Here is a 19,558-nt window from a genome sequence, read left to right on the forward strand (position 1 = left end):
CAGTTTCCTCAGGCTCCTCAACCTCAATCTCCTCAATCTCCTCAGCCTCAGGTTCCTCAGTCCCAGGTTCTTCAGCCTCCTTCTCAATCTCAGCCTCAGTTTCCTCAGCCTCCTCAACCTCAATCTCCTCAGCCTCCACCTCAGCCTCCTCCTCAGCCTCAGTCTCCTCAGCCTCCATCTCAGCCTCCTCCTCAGCCTCCTCCTTCTCAGCCTCAGTTTTCTAAGCCCTGTCCTCAGCCTCCTTCCCGGCCTCAGTTTCCTCAGCCTTCTCCTTCCCAGCCTCAGTTTCCTCAGCCTCCTCCTCCTCCTCAGCCTCAGTTTCTTCAGTTTCCTCAGCCTCCTGAGGCTCAGCCTCCTCCCGCGGCCCCTGTGGCGTGGGTGGGGGCGTCCCCGTGCCCGGGCTGGGAGGGCTCCTCGGAGGCGGCGTCGGGGGTCGGACGGGCCCGCGGCCTGCGTGCGGTCTACGTGCTGAACGACGGGCCGGGCGGGGGCCCGGGCCCTCCTGGGTCCCGGGGGGTCCCCCGGGGTGTGGAGGCCGGGGCGCTGCACTGCCTGCGGCGGGCCTGCCACCACCAGGCCGCCCGCCTGGACACCGTCCACTTCGGGGACCTCGACTACGGACACGCCGCCGTACTGGACGCCGTCTACGACGCAGGTGATGCCCCCCTTACCCGCCCTCCTTAATGAGGACAACGACAATAATAACGACGACGGTCCACTTGGACTTCCCAAGCGCTTAGTACAGTGCTCTGCCCACGGTAAGCGCTCAATAAATACGATTGACTGAATCAATCAATCGTATTGAGCGCTTACCGTGGGCAGAGCACTGTACTAACCGCTCGGGAAGTACAAGTTGGCAACATATAGAGACGGTCCCTACCCAACAGTGGGCTCACAGTCTAGAAGAATGAATGAATGAATGGTCTTGGTTAAGCATTTACTATGTGCCAAGCACTGTTCAAAGCGCTGGGGTGTTTAGCGGAAAGAGCCCGGGCTTGGGAGTCAAAGGACATGGGTTCTAATTCTGCTCCACCACTTGGCTGCTGGGTGACCTTAGGCAAGTCACTTCTCTGGGCCTCAGTTCCCCCATCTGTAAAATGGGGTTTAAAACGTGAGCCCCACATGGGAAAACCTGATTACTCCCAGTGCCTAGAACAGTGCTGGGCGCATAGTAACCGCTTAACAAATACCATAGTTATTATTAAAAGGTCATCAAGTTGGCCCACATGGGGCTCCCAGCCTTCATCCCCATTTTACAGAAGAGGTCAGCCTCCTCAGCCTCTTCTTCAGCCTCCTCAGCCTCAGTTTCCTCAGCCTCCTTCGGATCCTCCTCAGCCTCAGTTTCCTCAGCCTCGGCCTCCTTTTCAGCCTCCTCAGCCTCTTCTTCAGCCTCCTTTTCAGCCTCAGTTTCCTCAGCCTCCTTCGGAGCCTCCTCAGCCTCAGTTTCTTCAGCCTCCTTAGCCTCTTCTTCAGCCGCCTTTTCAGCCTCCTCAGCCTCAGTTTCCTCAACCTCCTTCAGAGCCTCCTCAGCCTCAGTTTCCTCAGCCTCCTTCTCCCCGAAAAGTGAAGCGGCTCGCCCAAGGCCACCCCACGGAAAAGTGGCGGAGCCGGGATTAGAACCCACTTCCTCTGGCTCCCAGCCGCGTCTCCTCCAGGATGCCTTCCCCGATTGATAGTAATACCGATTACTATGCCCCAGTCCCTGCACTAAGCGCTGGGGTGGAGACAAGAAAACCGGTTTGGACACAGTCCCTGTCCCACGTTGGGCTCACAGGCTCAATCCCCATTTTACAGATGAGGTGACCGAAGGGCACAGCAGGGAAGTGACTTGCCCGCGGTCACACAGCAGACCGGGGGAGAAGCCGGGATTAGAACCCAGGTCCTTCTGACGCCCAGGCTCTACCCACTGGGCCACGCTGCTGCTCAGCGTCTCCTCTCCCCACTCTATTTCCCCCTCACCTGCCCATTCAACACTTCCGCATTGTTTCGGCCCTATTTGTTGAGCGCTGACTGTGTGCAGAGCACTGGGCTAAGCGCTTGGGAGAGGAGGGTAGAGCGATAAACTCCCAGACTGAGCCCCTTCCTTCCTCTCCCCCTCATCCCCCTCTCCATCCCCCCCATCTTACCTCCTTCCCTTCCCCACAGCACCTCTATATATGTATATATGTTTGTACATATTTATTACTCTATTTATTTATTAATTTATTTGTACATATCTATTCTATTTATTTTATTTTGTTAGTATGTTTGGTGTTGTTCTCTGTCTCCCCCTTTTAGACTGTGAGCCCACTGTTGGGTAGGGACTCTCTCTATATGTTGCCAATTTGTACTTCCCAAGCGCTTAGTACAGTGCTGTGCACATAGTAAGCGCTCAATAAATACGATTGATTGATTGATTGATTAGTAAGCGCTTAATAAATGCCATTATTATTATTATTATAGAGGCAGAAGACAATCTCTACCTTCAAGGAGGTTGCAGTCTGGTGCAGGGGAAACGTGGACAACAATTTAGGAATGGAGGAGGAATGGATATGTAATAATAATAATAATGATGGCATTTGTTTTAGACTATGAGCCCACTGTTGGGTAGGGACTGTCTCTAGATGTTGCCAATTTGTACTTCCCAAGCGCTTAGTACAGTGCTCTGCACACAGTAAGCGCTCAATAAATACGATTGATGATGATGATGATGATGATAAAGAGAGACAATCCCTGCCCACAACCAGCTCACTGTCGACATCTCACACACATACACACACACACACACATGCTCTCTCCCTCACTGGGGGCAGGGAATGGGTTTGATGGTCTATTGGACTCTTCCAAGCGCTTATCACAGTCCCGAGGGATGAGCTCACACTCACACTTTCTCTCTCTCGGTTTGATAGTCTACTGGGCCCTCCCAAGCATCTAGAACAGTGTTCTGCACACAGTAAGCACTCAAGAAATACGATTAATAATAATAATTAGCGATCAGACTATTTATGGAGCGCCCACCCAGTTGCTGGGCTCTGTACTAGGGTGACCAAGAAGTAGCCTGTAAAACTCGTCTTGGGAGGGGAGTGTGACCGTTTGCTGTTATAGTGGACTCTCCCAAGTGCTTAGTACAGTGCTTTGCACACAGGAAGCACTCAGTAAATGCAGTGGAATGAATGAATGACTAAATACCAATTCTGTTCTGTTCAAGCGCTTAGTACAGTGCTCTGCACACAGTAAGCGCTCAATAAATACGATTGATGATGATGATGTTCTCCTGGACTCTCCCAAGCGCTTTGTGCAGTGCCCTGCACACAGTAAGCGCTCAGTCAATACCATTAGCTTGTCATGGACAAGGAACGTGTCTACCAACTTTGTTGTACTCTCCCAAGTGCTAGTACAGTGCTCCGCACACAATAAGCACCCTATAAATAGTAGGGATCAATGGTAGAGATCAAAGATCTTATCAAAAAGCAGGTTTTGGTGCTACTGATTGGGGGACATGTTTTTTGGGAATTCATTCAATCGTATTTATTGAGTGCTTACCGTGTGCGGAGCTCTGTACTAAGCACTGAGCACTGTACTGTTGTTTGGAGGAGCAGAGTTGAGTACTGAGTGTCTAGAGGATTCATTGCCCAGTGGTTTCCAGGGGCATTTTGGGGATCACAGGATCACAGATGTTGGTTTTGTAGAGTTTTTTGCTACTCACAAATAGGGCTTTTTAGTGTCCACCTGCGAGGGCTTTTATTCAATCATTCGTTTTTTATCGGTTTAAGTGCTTTTTTTTACGGTATTTGTTAAGCGATTGCTATATGTGCCAGGCAATGTATTAAGTGCTGGGGTAGATAAAAGCTAATCAGGTTTGACTCAGGTGTATCCCCTTTGGGGCTCACAGCTTTCATCCTCATAATAATAATAATAATAATGGTATTTGTTAAGTGCTTACTATGTGCCAGGCACTGTATTAAGCGCTGGGGTAGATAAAAGCTAATCAAGTTGGACTCCGGTGTATCCCACATGGGACTCCCAGTCTTCATCCCCATAATAATAACGATGCTATTCTTTAAGCAATTATAATGTACCAGGCACTGTACTAAGCGCTGGGGTAGATAAAAGCAAATCAGGTGGACTCAGACGTGTCCCTCATGGGGCTCACAGTCTTCATTCCCATAATAATAATAATGATGGTATTTGCTAAGCTATCAGCTGTATTAAGCACCTTCAGTTTCAAAGCAGTGTACTAAGCATTGGAAAGAAATAGGCAGGGGCCCGTTGTGAGAGGGGATTGTCTCTAATTGTTGCTGAATTTTACTTTCCAAGTGCTTAGTATAGTGCTCTGCACACAGTAAGCACTCAGTAAATATGATTGAATGAGTCACTGCCCCCGGCTCTTAAAGGGCATTGCTGCTTCCTGTCGCATTGGTGTTTATTCCTCTCTTGAATCCCTATTGCATTAGTGAATGAAGTGACTTGCCCATAGTCACACAGCTGACAAGTGGCAGAGGCAAGATTAGAACTCACGACCTCCGACTCCCAAGCCCGGGCTTTTTCCACTAAGCCACGCTGCTGCTCCATAGAGGGAAAGCAAAAGGTGCCAGAGGTTGCCCAGCCCACCGTAGGTGCTCAATAAATACAATTGAATGAATTTGCCCCTATCTGCCTTGGTCTGAAGACAGATAAATCGTGTACCTGGAGCCTAACAAACAGCAACAAATGTCGCCGGTTACTGGCAGCAAATGCGTCTGTTCCGTTTTTTGGTTTCACATTTTTTTTTCCTTATCCCCTGGATTTTGCAAGGAAGTGGGAAAAGCTTGCCCCCCTCTGTCCTCCCATTTTGAGTTTCATATTCAGGGGTGGTTTAGGAAATGGATGAACGCACCCAGGTGTTTACTGTTGTCGAGATCTTGGAGATTGTGTGTCCTGAGCCCTCAGATTGCACCTGTTCTCATTACCAGCTGTTTTGCAACGTGCCCCGCCGGAGACCTAAGGGGAACCAGGATAAAGGGTGTGGATGGGGCAACCTCGCTGCTTCTGCCCTAAACCATAACAACAAAAAAAAAAAACAGTCCGGTACATCATCCCGCCTCCGCCACGTGTCTGCCGTGCGACCTTGGGCAAGCCGCTTCACTTCTCTGTGCCTCAGTGACCCCATCTGGAAAATGGGGATTAAGACTGGGAGCCCCACGTGGCACAACCGGCTTACTTTGTATCTACCCCAGCACTTAGAACTGTGCTTGGCACGTAGTAAGTGCTTAACAAATAGCACAATTATTATCATTATTATTATTATGTCTTGCGGTTGGGAAGCAGCGTGGCTTAGTGGAAAGAGCACAGGGTTGGGAGTCGGAGGATATGGGTTCTAATCCAGGCTCCGTCACTTGTCAGAGAAGCAGCGTGGCTCAGTGGAAAGAGCACGGGCTTTGGAGTCAGAGGTCATGGGTTCGAATCCCGACTCCACCACATGTCTGTTGTGTGATCTTGGGCAAGTCACTTAACTTCTCTGGGCCCCAGTTACCTCATCTGTAAAATGGGAATTAAGACTGTGAGCCCCATGTGGGACAACCTGATCACCCAGTATCCTCCCCAGTGCTTAGAACAGTGCTTTGCACATAGTAAGCGCTAAACAAATGCCAATTATTATTATTATTATTATTATTATTGTCTGCTGCGTGACCTTGGGCAAGACACTTCACTTCTCTGTGTCTCAGTGATCCCATCTGTAAAATGGGGATTAAGACTGTGAACCCCACACAGGACAACCTGATTACTTTTTATCTACCCCAGCACTTGGAACAGTGCTTGGCCCATAGTAAGTGCTTAACAAATACTATAATTATTACTATTATTATTTTATCTTGAGGGTGGGATATCAATTTTCCCTTCTTAACCATCAGTGTCTGAACTGAGCAAGAAGCCAGAAAAGGGGCTCGTGTCTTCATAGGCACCTGAGCGAGTGAAACCAGAGAGTGTCAATCTGAAACCTTTCCTCTAGTGCCATTGAACCGAACTAGGCTCTCTTGATCTATATTTCTCACTCAATCCCAATTCATTCCTTCATTCGGTTGTATTTTTTGAGCCCTTACGGTGTGCAGAACACTGTAATAATAATAATAATAATAGTAGTAATAATAATAATTATGATATGCTTCAATTTCCCCATCTGTAAAATGGGGATTTAGTACCCTTTCTCCCTCCTCCTTAGACTCTGACCCCCGTGTGGGACAGGGACCATGTCCGATATGATTATCTTTTATCTACTCCAGCTCTTAGTTCAGTGCTTGGCACATAGGCTTAAGACTGTGCCAAGAACTGCTGTAAGTGCTAGGGTAGATACAAGGTAATCAGATTGTCCTACGTGGGGGGTCACAGTCTTAATCCCCATTTTACAGATGAGGTAACTGAGGCCCAGAGATGGTAAGTGACTTGCCCAAGGTCACACAGCAGACAAGTGGTGGAGCTGGGATTAGAACCCTTTGTAGAGGCCAATACAGAGCCCCGTGCAGGACATGGACTGTGTCCAGCATGATTATCTTGGATTATTTTAGAACTGCACCTGTCACACAATAAGCATTTAACAAATTTCATAGAGAGAGAACAATTTTCATTATTCCCAGCTCTTTTTACATCTCACACATACCGTTGCTCAGATTGATCCATTTCCTCATGCTTTACAGCACTGTTACCATTTCAAATGAGTTCTTGCCAGTATGCCTTGGTTCTTTCTTTAAAAAGTGCACTGTCGATGGAGGAGGGGTAGACAGGCCAACGCCCCGATTCCAGGCTCTGTTTAGTAGGAGCTCCATGATGCTTACAAGAACTCTTCACACCACCGCAGGAGGAGCTCAGTAGACAGTTCTTCCATGGACATATCGTTTGTTTAGGCATTTATCACAGGGCACCCCCCGAGCCAAGTTGTTGGACCACTGATCATCGGATCAGTCGTACCTTCAGTCAGCTAAATGTTAGCAGGACAGCAGTGATAGAGTGTAGTTATTTATCTCACCAGTCAGTTGTGTAGAACAGTGGGTGCAGAACGGTCTGCTAAGTGCTTAGGAGAGGATTATAGAGGCAGAAGACAATCCCTACCTTCAAGGAGGTTGCAGTCTGGTGCAGGGGAAACATGGACAACAATTTAGGGATGGAGGAGGAATGGATATGTAATAATAATAATAATGATGGCATTTGTTTTAGACTATGAGCCCACTGTTGGGTAGGGACTGTCTCTATATGGTGCCAACTTGTACTTCCCAAGCGCTTAGTACAGTGCTCTGCACACAGTAAGCGCTTAATAAATGCGATTGATTGATTGATTTGTTAAGCGCTTACTATGTGCAAAGCACTGTTCTAAGCGCTGGGGGAGATGCAAGGTGATCAGATTGCCCATGGGGGGCTCACAGTCTTAATGCCCATTTTACAGATGAGGTAACAGACTCAGAGAAGCTAAGTGACTTGCCCAAGGTCACACAGCAGACATGTGGAGGAGCTAGGATTCAAACCCATGCCCTCTGACTCCAAAGCCCGTGCTCTTTCCACTGAGCCACACTGCTTCTCTGTAGATGACGCGCTTCGAAAAAGTGTGTAAGGTGCTATGTGCAGAAGTGCTTTGGGTAGGTGGGTGTGTGTGTTTTTGTGCGTGAACCCAAAGTGCATAGGGTGCAGAAATGCTCAGGAGGTAGTTGGGTGGCGGAGATGAGCTAGAGGATGTTTTAGGCAAGAGGAGCAGAGACCTCAGGGGTACCAGAATTGGTTGATGAGCCTACAGCCCAAGGTGCCAACCCAAGGGTGAAGGATTTCAGGATGGTTTTTCCAGTGCTTAGAACAGTGCTTGTCACACTGTCAAAGCTCTGTTTGTGTCAAAGCACTTAACAAATACCATCCCTATTAATATTATTATTAAGGCCACATTGTTTACGTGAGCCAGTTTTTTTTTTTTAATGGCATTTGTTAAGGGCGTACAACATATCACGCAGTTCTAAGCACCAGGGTAGGTACAAGATAACTAGGTTGGACGCATACCCTGTCCCACACGGGGCTCACGGCCTTAGTAGGAGGGAGAACAGATGTTAAATTCATTCATTCAATCATTTATTGATTTGTGCAGAGCACTGTACTAAGCGCTTGGAAAATACAATTCAGCAACAGAGACAATCCCCATGTTACAGTCGAGGAAACGGAGACACAGAGAAGTGATGCGGCTTGCCCAACATCCCACAGCGAGCAATTGACTGTGAGCCCACTGTTGGGTAGGGACCATCTCTATATGTTGCCAACTTGTACTTCCCAAGCTCTTAGTACAGTGCTCTGCACACAGTAAGCGCTCAATAAATACGAATGAATGAATGAATTGGCAGAGGCAGGATTAGAACTCAGGTCCTCTGATTCCCAGGTCCTGGCTCAAATGACTGCTGCCTGCATTTAGATCTTGTCCTTAAAAATGGACAAGCACTTAGTACAGTGCTCTGCACACAGTAAGCACTCAATAAATACGATTGAATGAATGAATGAAATGGGGGAAAACCTTTTAGACTGTTTGTATATCTAAATAAATGAGCAAAGGAAACCATATTCGTATTTGAAGTCTGTACCCGGCGTTTTGAAGCAGCCTGGCCTTGTGGGAGGAGCCTGGGCATGGGAATCAGAAGACCAAGGTTCTAATGCCGGTTCTACCTGCTGGGTGAACTTGATCAGGTCACTTAACTTCTCTGGGTTTCAGTTTCCCCATCTGTAAAATGGGGATTTAGTACCCTTTCTCTCTCCTCCTTAGATCTGACCCCCATGTGGGACAGGGACCATGTCCGATGTGATTATCTTTTATCTACTGCAGCTCTTAGTGCAGTGCTTGGCGCTTAGTAAGACTTAAGACTGCCTTGTGGGCAGGGAATGTGTCTGTAATATTGTTATAGTGTACTTTGCCAAGCAGTCAGTACAGTGCTCTGACACAGTAAGCCCTCAGTAAATACGACCAACTGGCTTAAGCAGGGCCACAATTGTCATTATCATCATTATTAGCCTGATTTCATTCAATTCATTCATTCATTCAGTTGTATTTATCGAGCTCTTACTATGTGCAGAGCACTGTACTAAGCACTTGGGAGAGTACAACAAAAAACAGACTCATTCCCTGCCCATCACGAGCTTGAATTCAGCCTCACTTCATTGCCCATCGCTCACCGCCTGGCGTTCAGGCCACCACCTGGTGAACGACCCCTTGCTCTCTCCATGCTTAGAAGCAGCGTGGCTTAGCGTAAAGAGCCCAGGCTTGGGAGCCGGAGGTCGTGGATTCTAATCCCGGCTCCTCCGCTTGTCAGCCGGGTGACTTTGGGCAAGTCACTTCACTTCTCTGGGCCTCAGTTACCTCATCTGCAAGAAGAGGATTAAGACTGTGAGCCCTACGTGGGACAACCTGATCACCTTGTATGTACCCCAACGCTTAGAAGAGTGCTTGGCATGTAGTAATTGCTCAATAAATGCCATCATCATCGTCTCTCTTTCTGTCTCCATCTTTCTGCTTCTCCCCCGCCCCCGGCCTTTTGTGGGTTTCCAATTTCCAGACGTGGCCGTGGTGGACATGAGCGACATCTCCAGACAGCCGTCGCTCTTCTACCACCTCGGGGTCCGGGAGAGCTTCGACATGGCCAATAACGTCATCCTTTACCACGACACTGATGCCGATACCGCCCTGCATCTGAAGGTGAGTCCCACACACGCTCTGGACCGCCTCGGCTCCCCCCTGCCCCGTGGCGGCCCCTTCCCACAGGGCCCACCTGGATCACCAGCCTGGATGGCACCCCTGAGCGGGAAAAGGAGGATCGTTCTCCTAGACTGGGGCACCGTGATTGGGAAGAACCTCCCGCCCTGGGAAAACCATGGTTCAGGGACCAGTGGTTCAAGGGGATTGAGTGGGTTAGGGAGAGGTGGCTTGAAGATCCCACCATGCCTAGTATGTTTCATGACAAGATCCTCTGTTGTCATCATTTCCACCACTACCAGAATGCTCTTCGTCTACGCCGCCGGTTGCTATTTGACTGTATTAAATACCCACAGTAAAGGTTTGGAAAAGTAACGGCCCAACGAGACGGGAGCTGGGCAATGTCACGGTTTCCTGTGCTCGAACTCACAACCCATGCTCCTTCCACGCAATCCGTTCACGCCAACTTGTGGGGCACGTTCTACCCAGAACCAGCCCATGTTGGGGTAGGAATGTACCCTAATGCTTCACAAACTCGTGTCATTGTAGACATGGGAATGAAAGAGCCACCTTCCATTCTCTTGGAAATTGTTTTGGTTTGTTATGGTGCTTGTTAAGCGCTTACTATGTGTCAGGCGCTGTACTAAGTGCTGGGGTAGAAACAAGCTAATCAGGTTGGGCCCAGTCCATGACCCACATGGGACTCACAGTCTCAGTCCCCATTTTACAGATGAGGGAACTGAGGCCTAGAGACATGAAGTGAGCTGCCCAAGGTCACCCAGCAGGCAGATGGCAGAGCCGGGACTAGAACCCAGGTGTTCCTGTCTCCCAAGCCCATGCTCTGCCCACGAGTCTTCGCTGTTTCTCACGCTGCTTGGCCTTAGAAGAGGGAATTGAGTGTGTGTCCCCCACACCCAAATATCGCCATATCTGGGCTCGGGACTGTGAGCCCACTGTTGGGTAGGGACCGTCTCTATATGTTGCCAACTTGTGCTTCCCAAGCGCTTAGTACAGTGCTCTGCACACAGTAAGTGCTCAATCAATACGATTGAATGAATGAATGGAGGGGCCAGTAGCTGAGGCCTGGATTTGCCCATCCAGCCTCTGGCCCTCTCCCACTCACCCCAAATTCATCTGAAAAATTTCTGTTATTGGCTGACCCTTGGGAAACCTCTGGGCCATCTGAGATGATTCTATTTATTTTATTTTATTTTGTTAGTATGTTTGGTTTTGTTCTCTGTCTCCCCCTTTTAGACTGTGAGCCCAATGTTGGGTAGGGACTGTCTCTATATGTTGCCAATTTGTACTTCCCAAGCGCTTAGTACAGTGCTCTGCACATAGTAAGCGCTCAATAAATACGATTGATGATGATGATGATGATGATTCCACTGGAACCTCCCCCTACCAATTCACTCTCCCCGGGCTGTAAGAGGCAAGTAGATTTAGCAGGTAATTGCCGCAACATGTGGGAACTCTCAACAGGACCGTTACACCTATTGGACGTCCTACCCTTTTTTAGTAGCCTCTGAGCCAGGACTGAACATTTTTATGGTTTGCGTTGCTCCGCGGCCAGTCCCGTATGAACAGATATTAAAAAGTCTAGGAATCAACGTGTTCGACCTGATTAACTTTGGTCTCTTCATTCATTCATTCATTCAATCGTATTTATTGATCGCTTACTGTGTGCAGAGCACTGTACTAAGCACTTGGGAAGTACTGGTCGGCAACATACAGAGACGGTCCCTACCCAACAGCGGGCTCACAGTCTAGAAGGGGGAGACAGACAACAAAACATGTAGACAGGTGTCAAAATTGTCAGAACAAGTAGAATTAAAGCGATATGCACATCATTAACAAAATAAATAGAGTAGTAAATATGTATAAGTAAAATAGAGTAATAAATCTGTACAAATATATACAAGTGCTGTGGGGAGGGGAAGGAGGTGGGATGGGGAGGAGGAGAGGAAAAGCAGCATGGCTCAGTGGAAAGAGCCTGGGCTTTGGAGTCAGAGGTCATGGGTTCATATCCTGACTCTGCCACATATCTGCTGCGTGACCTTGGGCAAGTCACTTAACTTCTCTGCGCCTCAGTTACCTCATCTGTAAAATGGGGATCAAGACTGTGAGCCCCACGTGGGGCAACTTGATCACCTTGTATCCCCCCCAGCGCTTAGAACAGTGCTCTGCACATAGTAAGCGCTTAATAAATGCCATCATTATTATTATTATTAAAAAGGGGGCTCAGTCTGGGAAGGCCTCCTTGTTCCCTATGTGGAACAGAGATGGCATCCAACCTGACTACATTATATCTACCCCAGCACTTAGCATATAGTAAGCACTTAACAAGTATCACAATAATTATTATTATTATAAATGGACCGTGCAAAATGATGTAACTCTGACTCACTTGCAGCTGTTTAGAATTTTGAATAATGATAATAATAATAATGGCATTTGTTAAGCGCTTACTATTTGCCAAGCGCTTAATTAAACGCTGGGATGGATTCAGAGAAATCAGGTTGGCTGGAGCCCCCTGTTCCACACGGAGCTCATGGCCTTTACCTGAGGTCCAGAGAAGTGAAGTGATTTGCCCAAAGTCACACAGCAGACAAGGGGCAGAGCAGGGATTAGAACCCAGATCCTTCTGACTTTCAGGCCCGTGGTCTATCCACTAGGCCACACTAACTTGGTTTCATGACTGCTGTATCCTCCACTCTTCTTTGCCCTGCCCTCCTTGCTCTAAAAGCAAGGCCCGGAGAGGAAAAATGAGGGCCTTGTGATAGATGGCAAATGGGAACAAAATCCCTCTAACGTGTCAAAGACTTGAAGGCTTTGCAGCCTGGATTTGGTCATTTTCCAGGTGGTGAAAGAGGGCAGTAACTCCGTACTGGAAAGTTTGGGCCGCTTCCTAGACAGCTTGCAGACTGGGAGTGTTAATCCAAAGCCGTGAATATTTAAGCTCGCCGTTCTGATTTGCAACTAGACTGTGAGCCCACTGTTGGGTAGGGACTGTCTCTATATGTCGCCAACTTGTACTTCCCAAGCGCTTAGTACAGTGCTCTGCACACAGTAAGCGCCCAATAAATATGATTGATTGATTGATTGATATTGCATAAAGCTAATTTTGTAGAAGGTTGCAAAGCAAGAGGCAAGACGAGATTACCATTGCCTCCCCCAGAGGCTTGTGGTAATGAGCTACGGGACCACCCAGGTGATGTCTTCTCCCTTTCTGTTCCCTCTTGCAGGATATGGTCACTCAAAAGAACACAGTGAGTATTCCAAGTCCCACCGTCATTCTGCAAATCAGGAAGACATTTTTGACTTAGAATCTCCGAATGCAGAAGTTTCAGTTCCAGACCGACTGTGAGGGGGCTGTTCCCCTCCCACTCTCAGAGCTTGCGGGGGGGTCTTTCCGGGGTTGTCACAGAGGTCACTAGTAATGAAACAGTAAGCCACTGCTCCTAGATGGCCAGAAGGTTGCTTTGGCGTGGTTGGGTTCTTTTAATGGAAGGGGCAGCCAAAAGGCAGTGGCAGGAAGAGGGAGAGTGTCCAGGAGAGGCGAGACCCCGAAGCATGGGAAAAGAGGAACAACCCAAAGGATTCGAATGCAGGGGCCTCAGCAGGCCTTAGGACCCTCCCACCCCCCTCCCAGAGGGGTCATTTCCTCACCTGTGCTCTAGCTGTTGCCCCCAGGTGACCGGGGGGCAGGGGTGGTGGGGAGGAGGCAATCCTGGGGTATATTGGACTTTGCCTTGAAGAGTTTAGCACCCCGGGACCCTAAGAGGACCCGTAAACAACACCAGCAACAACTTCCTGACTGACCGACAGGTCATCATCAATCGTATTTATTGAGCGCTTACTGTGTGCAGAGCACTGTACTAAGCGCTTGGGAAGTACAATTTGGAAACATATAGAGACAGTCCCTACCCAATAGTGGGCTCACAGTCTAAAAGGTCAGCTGAGGGGAGTCATCTCACCCCATCCCTGGGGAAGGGGGTCAGTAGTATTTAGCAAGTCCAGACTCCATCCTGGACCCCGGGGTTACATTCAACATAATCCCATCAGATCCAGTCTCCGTCCCACCCGGGTCTCATAATCTATGTCCAGTCAAACGATTTTGCCAGTCAACCCCAGGCCACAGTGTAGGGGTGGTCTTAGTAGCGATAGTATTTATTAAGCGCTTACTGTGTGCAGAGCACTGCACTAAGACAGTGCTCTGCACATAGTAAGCGCTCAATAAATAAGATTGATGATGATGATGTGAGAATGAGAACAGGTGGGAATTAGACATTATTCCTTGCCCCGCATGGAGGCTTACAGCTCTTAAAAAGAGTCCCAGCTTACTATTTATTCGTTCCTGAGTTGTAAAAGTTGCAGGCTTTGGGAGGAAGGGGATCCACAAGTCACCCATCCGGGTCCTACCATTCCGCAAGTCAGGCCTTCATCCCTTGCATCATTTAAGGTTGCACCATTTCCTATTGAAGGAGGTCAGTCTGGGCCGGGGGCCGGGGCCCCGGGAGCCAAGCTGAATCGTTGCCCGAAGGAGGAAGTGCAGGCTGTGCCCCCTGGGTCTGTGGAATCAGGGGAGGGGCCGGGGGAGATGATAGGGAGAGTGTGAACTGAACAGTGTGGCCTAGTGAATCGAACACAGGTCTGGGAGTTGGAAGACCCTGCCGTGTGTCTGCCCTGTGACCTTGGACTAGTCACTTGACTTCTCTGGGCCTCAATTACCTCATTTGTGAAGGGGGGGTTAATAATAATAATAATAATAATTATGGTATTTGTTAAGCGCATACTACATGCCAAGCACTGTTCTAAGTGCTGGGGTAAATACAAGGGAATCAGGTTGTCCCACGTGGGGCTTACAGTCTTAATCCCTATTTTACAGATGAGGGAACTGAGGCCCAGAGATGTGAAGTGACTTGCATTCAATCGCATTTGTTGAGCGCTTACTGTGTGCAGAGCACTGTACTAAGCGCTTGGGAAGTACAAGTTGGCAACATATAGAGACGGTCCCTACCCATCAGCGGGCTCACAGTCCAGACTTGCCCAAGGTCACCCAGCCGACAAGTGGCGGAACAGGGATTAGAAGCCAGGTCCTTCTGACTCCCAAGCCTGGGCTCTTGCCACTCGGCCACACTGCTTCTCCAATTGAGCCCGTCCCATGTGGACGGGGACTGTGTCCAACCTGATTAACTTGTATCTACTCCAGTGCTTGGCCCAGCGTAAGCGCTTAACAAGTACCAGCATCGTTATTATTATTATTATTTATTATCCCAACGGGGACCCAGCCGTGCGGCCCCGAGCGTCGCCCTCGGCCCCGAAGTTCCCAGTCCGCTCACCGGCTCCCTGCCCTCTGAAGCCTTTCTCCGGTCCTCCTAGGCCTCCAGCGGGAACTACTACTTCATCCCGTACGTGGTGACGCCAGGCGTGGACTATTTCTGCTGCGAGAGCAACGCCCAGCGCAGAGCCTCAGAGTACATGCAGCCCAACTGGGACAACATCCTGGGCCCGCTGTGCGTCCCCTTGACGGACAGGCTCATCAGCCTGCTCAAGGACATCCACGTCACGTCTTGGTAACGCCTCCCGTCGCCCCCGTAGGTCCCGGCGGGGGGCATCCCCCTCCGGCTCGGGGGCCGGGGGGCGGTCCCCTCTTGGGCGGCCGAGCGTCTTCCCTCACGGATGTGCTGCAACTCCTAGCTGGGTTCATTCAGCCCGCTACGGCCGGCTGGGCTTATGCTCGCGTTTGACTAATCTCCCCTCCTTAGGTTAGCTAGGTGCTTGGGGGGGGTCATCTGGGGGACTGAACTGGGCTTCCTTTCTCACTGAGCAGCAAAATAGCCCAGGAAGGTCAGTCTTCAAGTTGCACATTGAGAAGCAGTATGGCTTAGTTGATAGACCTTGGGCTTGGGAGTCAGAAGGACCTGGGTTCTAATGCCTGCTCCGCCACTTCATTCATTCAATTCAGTTGTATTTATTAAGCGCTTACTGTGTGCAGAGCACCTTTCTAAGCACTTGGGAAAGTACGATACAATAAGCCGTGACAAACCCTGCCCACAAGGAGCTCACAGTCTAGAGGCAGGGAAACAGACATCAATACAAATAAATACAATTACAGATATATACATAAGTGCTTGTGTGCTCTTGAGTAGGTCACTTCACTTCTCTTTTTAGACTGTGAGCCCACTGTTGGGTAGGGACTGTCTCTATGTGTTGCCAATTTGTACTTCCCAAGCGCTTAGTACAGTGCTCTGCACATAGTAAGCGCTCAATAAATACGATTGATTGATTGATTGATTCTCTATGCCTCAGTTACCTCATCTGTAAAACTGGGATGACGATTGTGAGCCCCATGAGGGACAGGGACTGTTTCCATCTTGATTAGCTTGTATCCACCCCAGCGCTTAGAACAGTGCTTGACACAGAGAAAGCGCTTAACAAGTACCAACATCATCATTATACAGGACTCTATAACAATACAGGACTCTTTCGAGGCCCTGTAATTGGAATGAGCACACTTTAAATCCTTTTAAATCCTAGGGTTAGGGTGAGAAGCAGCGTGGCTCAGTGGAAAGAGCCTGGGCTTTGGAGTCAGAGGTCATGGGTTCCAATCCCAGCTCCGCCAATTGTCAGCTGTGTGACTTTGGGCAAGTCACTTAACTTCTCTGTGCCTCAGTTACCTCACCTGTGAAATGGGGATTAAGACTGTGAGCCCCACCTGGGACACCCTGATCACCTTGTAACCTCCCCAGTGCTTAGAACAGTGCTTTGCACATAGTAAGCTCTTAATAAATGCCATTATTATTTTCGCAAGGATCCATTGGAGGGCAAGTCTGGTACCAGCAGCCATGGCGGGGAAATAGTGATGAAAAATCATTATTATTATTATTATTATTGTTACATTGCACAAAGGCTTTACCATCAGAGCTGAAATTATTAGTTATGGGTAAAGCCTTCTACCCCACCTTACTCTCCCAGGCACTTAGTACATTGCCCACCAGTAGCAGGGACTCAGTAGGATACCATGGATAGATGGGCAGGCTGTCAGAGTGTTACCGTACTGTTCAGATCCTAAAGGTGTTACGTCCCTTGCTCTGTTGCTTCCCCTAACTGTAATTGATTTGAATGTCAGCTCTCCCATCCCCACCCCCGATTAGTTCGGGTGAAGTCATCGAGGTCAAAGATCACTTCTGCCCACTCGCTCATACTCTCCTAAGCGCTAAGTAGAGTGCTCTGCTGAGGACGAATTCTCAGGAAAGACTGTATGTGTCTGTTTGTTGTGGTATTCTCCCAAGTGCTTAGTACGGCTCAATAAACACGATTGAGTGAATGAATGACGGTTTATTGATACGGCTAACGGAGCTGGGTTCCTCTGAGGACGACCTCACCGCCGACACGTCTCAGAGTCCAGGGTCGGTCGTCCTCCCCGCTGGCGTGGCAAACCTGATGTTTTGTCTCCCCGTTTGTTCCCCCAGCGCGTATTACAAGGAGACCTTGTTGAACGACATCAGGAAGGCCAGAGACAAATACCAGGGGGACGAGTTGGCCAAGGAACTGGCCAGGATCAAGCTCCGTTTGGATAATACCGAAGTCCTGACACCAGACATAGTCATAAACCTCCTTCTCTCGTACCGTGATATTCAGGTACGGGAAACCAGTGCAGTAATCATTAACCCGAGCGGGCGTCGGGTCAGGCTTGCTGTGGTCGGAGCGGTTCTCCTGCGGGAAAGAGGAAAGGAGCATCCATGTTTTGTGGTGGAGAGAGATATAGGGCAGTGGTGAAGGGGAAGAAGCCTGCCACGGGCACCCGACAGATGGGCTCTGGCCAAATGTGAGGAGTTTTCCAACCCCGGCTCCCACAAATTGCTGCTCTGTTTGACTAAGCAGTATCTTCTTAGCAGTATCTTAAGCAATTTGTACTTCCCAAGCGCTTAGTACAGTGCTCTGCACATAGTAAGTGCTCAATAAATACGATTGGTGATGATGATCTTCTTAGAGAAGCAGCGTGGCCTAGTGGATAGGGAGCCTGGGCCGCGGAGTCCGAAGGACTTGGGTTCTAATTCCAGCTCCACCACTAGTTTACTATGTCATCTTGGGCAAGTCACTTCACTTCCCTGGGCCTCAGTTGCTTCGTCTGTAAAATGGGGGAGACTGTGAGCTCTTTGTGGGACAGGGACTATGTCCAACTCAGTTCCCTTGGATCCACCTCCATGGTTACTACAGTGCCTGGCACATAGTAAGCACTTAACAAATACCGCAATTATTATTATTCTCTTCTCTCTCTCTGTCCCCAGGACTACGACGCCATGGTAAAGCTGGTGGAGACCCTGGAAATGCTGCCTACGTGTGATCTGGCTGACCAGCATAATATTAAATTCCACTACGCATTTGCCCTGAACAGGTAACAGCAATCATGATGCAGCTTTAAGCGTTTTCCAGGTTGGCCGTCAAACGCCCTCCATCCCCGGATTCCGCTCGGGATATACAGAGTTCTGCAGTGAGGGCAGGAAAGTCCGTCAGGGGTTTCTCAGGTGGCGAGTGGATGTGGATGGTGCCCTGCCTTAGAGCATAAGCTCTCTGAGGGCAAGGAGCGTGGGTCAGAGTCCTCCCAAGCACTTAGTGCAGTGCTTTGCATTCAGCAGGAGCCCAGTAATTATCTCTGGTCGATTGATCTAGAAACTCGCGCCCACATGGTGGGAATGGACCTAAATGTCTTGACTCCTTCTGTCTACTGTGCCAGACTGTGTATCTTTTAAGAAGGAATGAAGACAGGACAGTAAGGACACGTGGTTAAGATGCTGCTAGTGGTAAGTGGTGGAGAGAGGTTCTCACCCCCCAAAGTTTCTGACTGTCCACCCCAAGCAGTGGAGATCACACCTCTAACACATAGAAGCAGTGTGACTCAATGGAAAGAGCATGGGCTTCGGAGTCAGAGGTCATGGGTTCAAATCCCGGCTCCGCCGCTTGTCAGCTGGGTGACTTTGGGTAAGCCACTTAACTTCTCTGTGCCTCAGTTACCTCATCTGTAAAGTGGGGGTTAATATTGTGAGTCCCACATGGGACAACCTGATCACCTTGTATCATCCCCAGTGCTTAGAACAGTGCTTTGTACATAGTAAGTGCTTAACAAATGCCAAAATAATAATAATATATTATTATATTATTATTATATTATATATTATAATATATAACATTATATCATATTAATATAATTATTATATTATATTATAATAATATAATAATGTATCATTATATTATATATTATAGTATTATATTAATATAATTGTTATATTATATATTATATTAAGATGATAATTATTATTGTTATCCCACCCCAGGTGAATGATGCTCCAAGAAGAGAAGTTTCACCCTCGCCCACCGCATTTAACTTTAAGGTGGTGGCCGTCTACTACTTTCCTTAATCAACCCATTTATGGCCATTTTATTTGCACTCAGGGACACTGCTCAGATCTGCACCAGCATTGATTTAAGGTCCCTTTTAAGGTCTTTGATTTTAAGTGAAAGTTTGCTTATTCACCAGAGTTGTGCCGATACGAAACACCAGTTAGGGACCCGCGCAAAAGCGTGCTAGCATAGCTCTTCACAAGAGAGTATTTTAATGGAATTCATCCAGGGGTGAATTCTAGAATGTGACAGTTGCATTTTTTTAGTAGGACCTCCCGTTAGGGAAAATTCGTGTTGTGGAATTATTTTCCCCTTCCTCCGTCTGAGGCCAAACCCATAGACACAGCTGTTTTTTCCAAACACTGAATCATGCTATAGCCATGCAGATGTGCGTCATTGGGAGAATAATAATAAAAATTATGGTATTTGTTAAGCGCTTACTTTGTGCCAAGCACCAATTAGCAGGTTATCGATCATACCAGTGCTATT

At 48.4% G+C, this 19,558-nt stretch overlaps 1 protein-coding gene across 1 annotated transcript in view; it reads left to right on the forward strand.

Annotated features, from left to right (window-relative positions):
- The window catches only part of MAP3K15 (mitogen-activated protein kinase kinase kinase 15), a 66,290-nt gene that overhangs the window by 1,215 nt on the left and 45,517 nt on the right, over positions 1-19,558 (forward strand). The window contains exons 2-7 of the mRNA XM_038756992.1: positions 309-655; positions 9,528-9,667; positions 12,910-12,933; positions 15,047-15,240; positions 17,140-17,308; positions 17,959-18,065. Coding sequence (XP_038612920.1) covers positions 309-655; positions 9,528-9,667; positions 12,910-12,933; positions 15,047-15,240; positions 17,140-17,308; positions 17,959-18,065 — 981 coding nt within the window. The remainder of the gene's footprint in view (positions 1-308; positions 656-9,527; positions 9,668-12,909; positions 12,934-15,046; positions 15,241-17,139; positions 17,309-17,958; positions 18,066-19,558) is intronic.

Source organism: Tachyglossus aculeatus, chromosome 15 (assembly GCF_015852505.1).
Source record: "Tachyglossus aculeatus isolate mTacAcu1 chromosome 15, mTacAcu1.pri, whole genome shotgun sequence".
In the NCBI taxonomy this organism is placed as follows: Eukaryota; Metazoa; Chordata; class Mammalia; order Monotremata; family Tachyglossidae; genus Tachyglossus; species Tachyglossus aculeatus.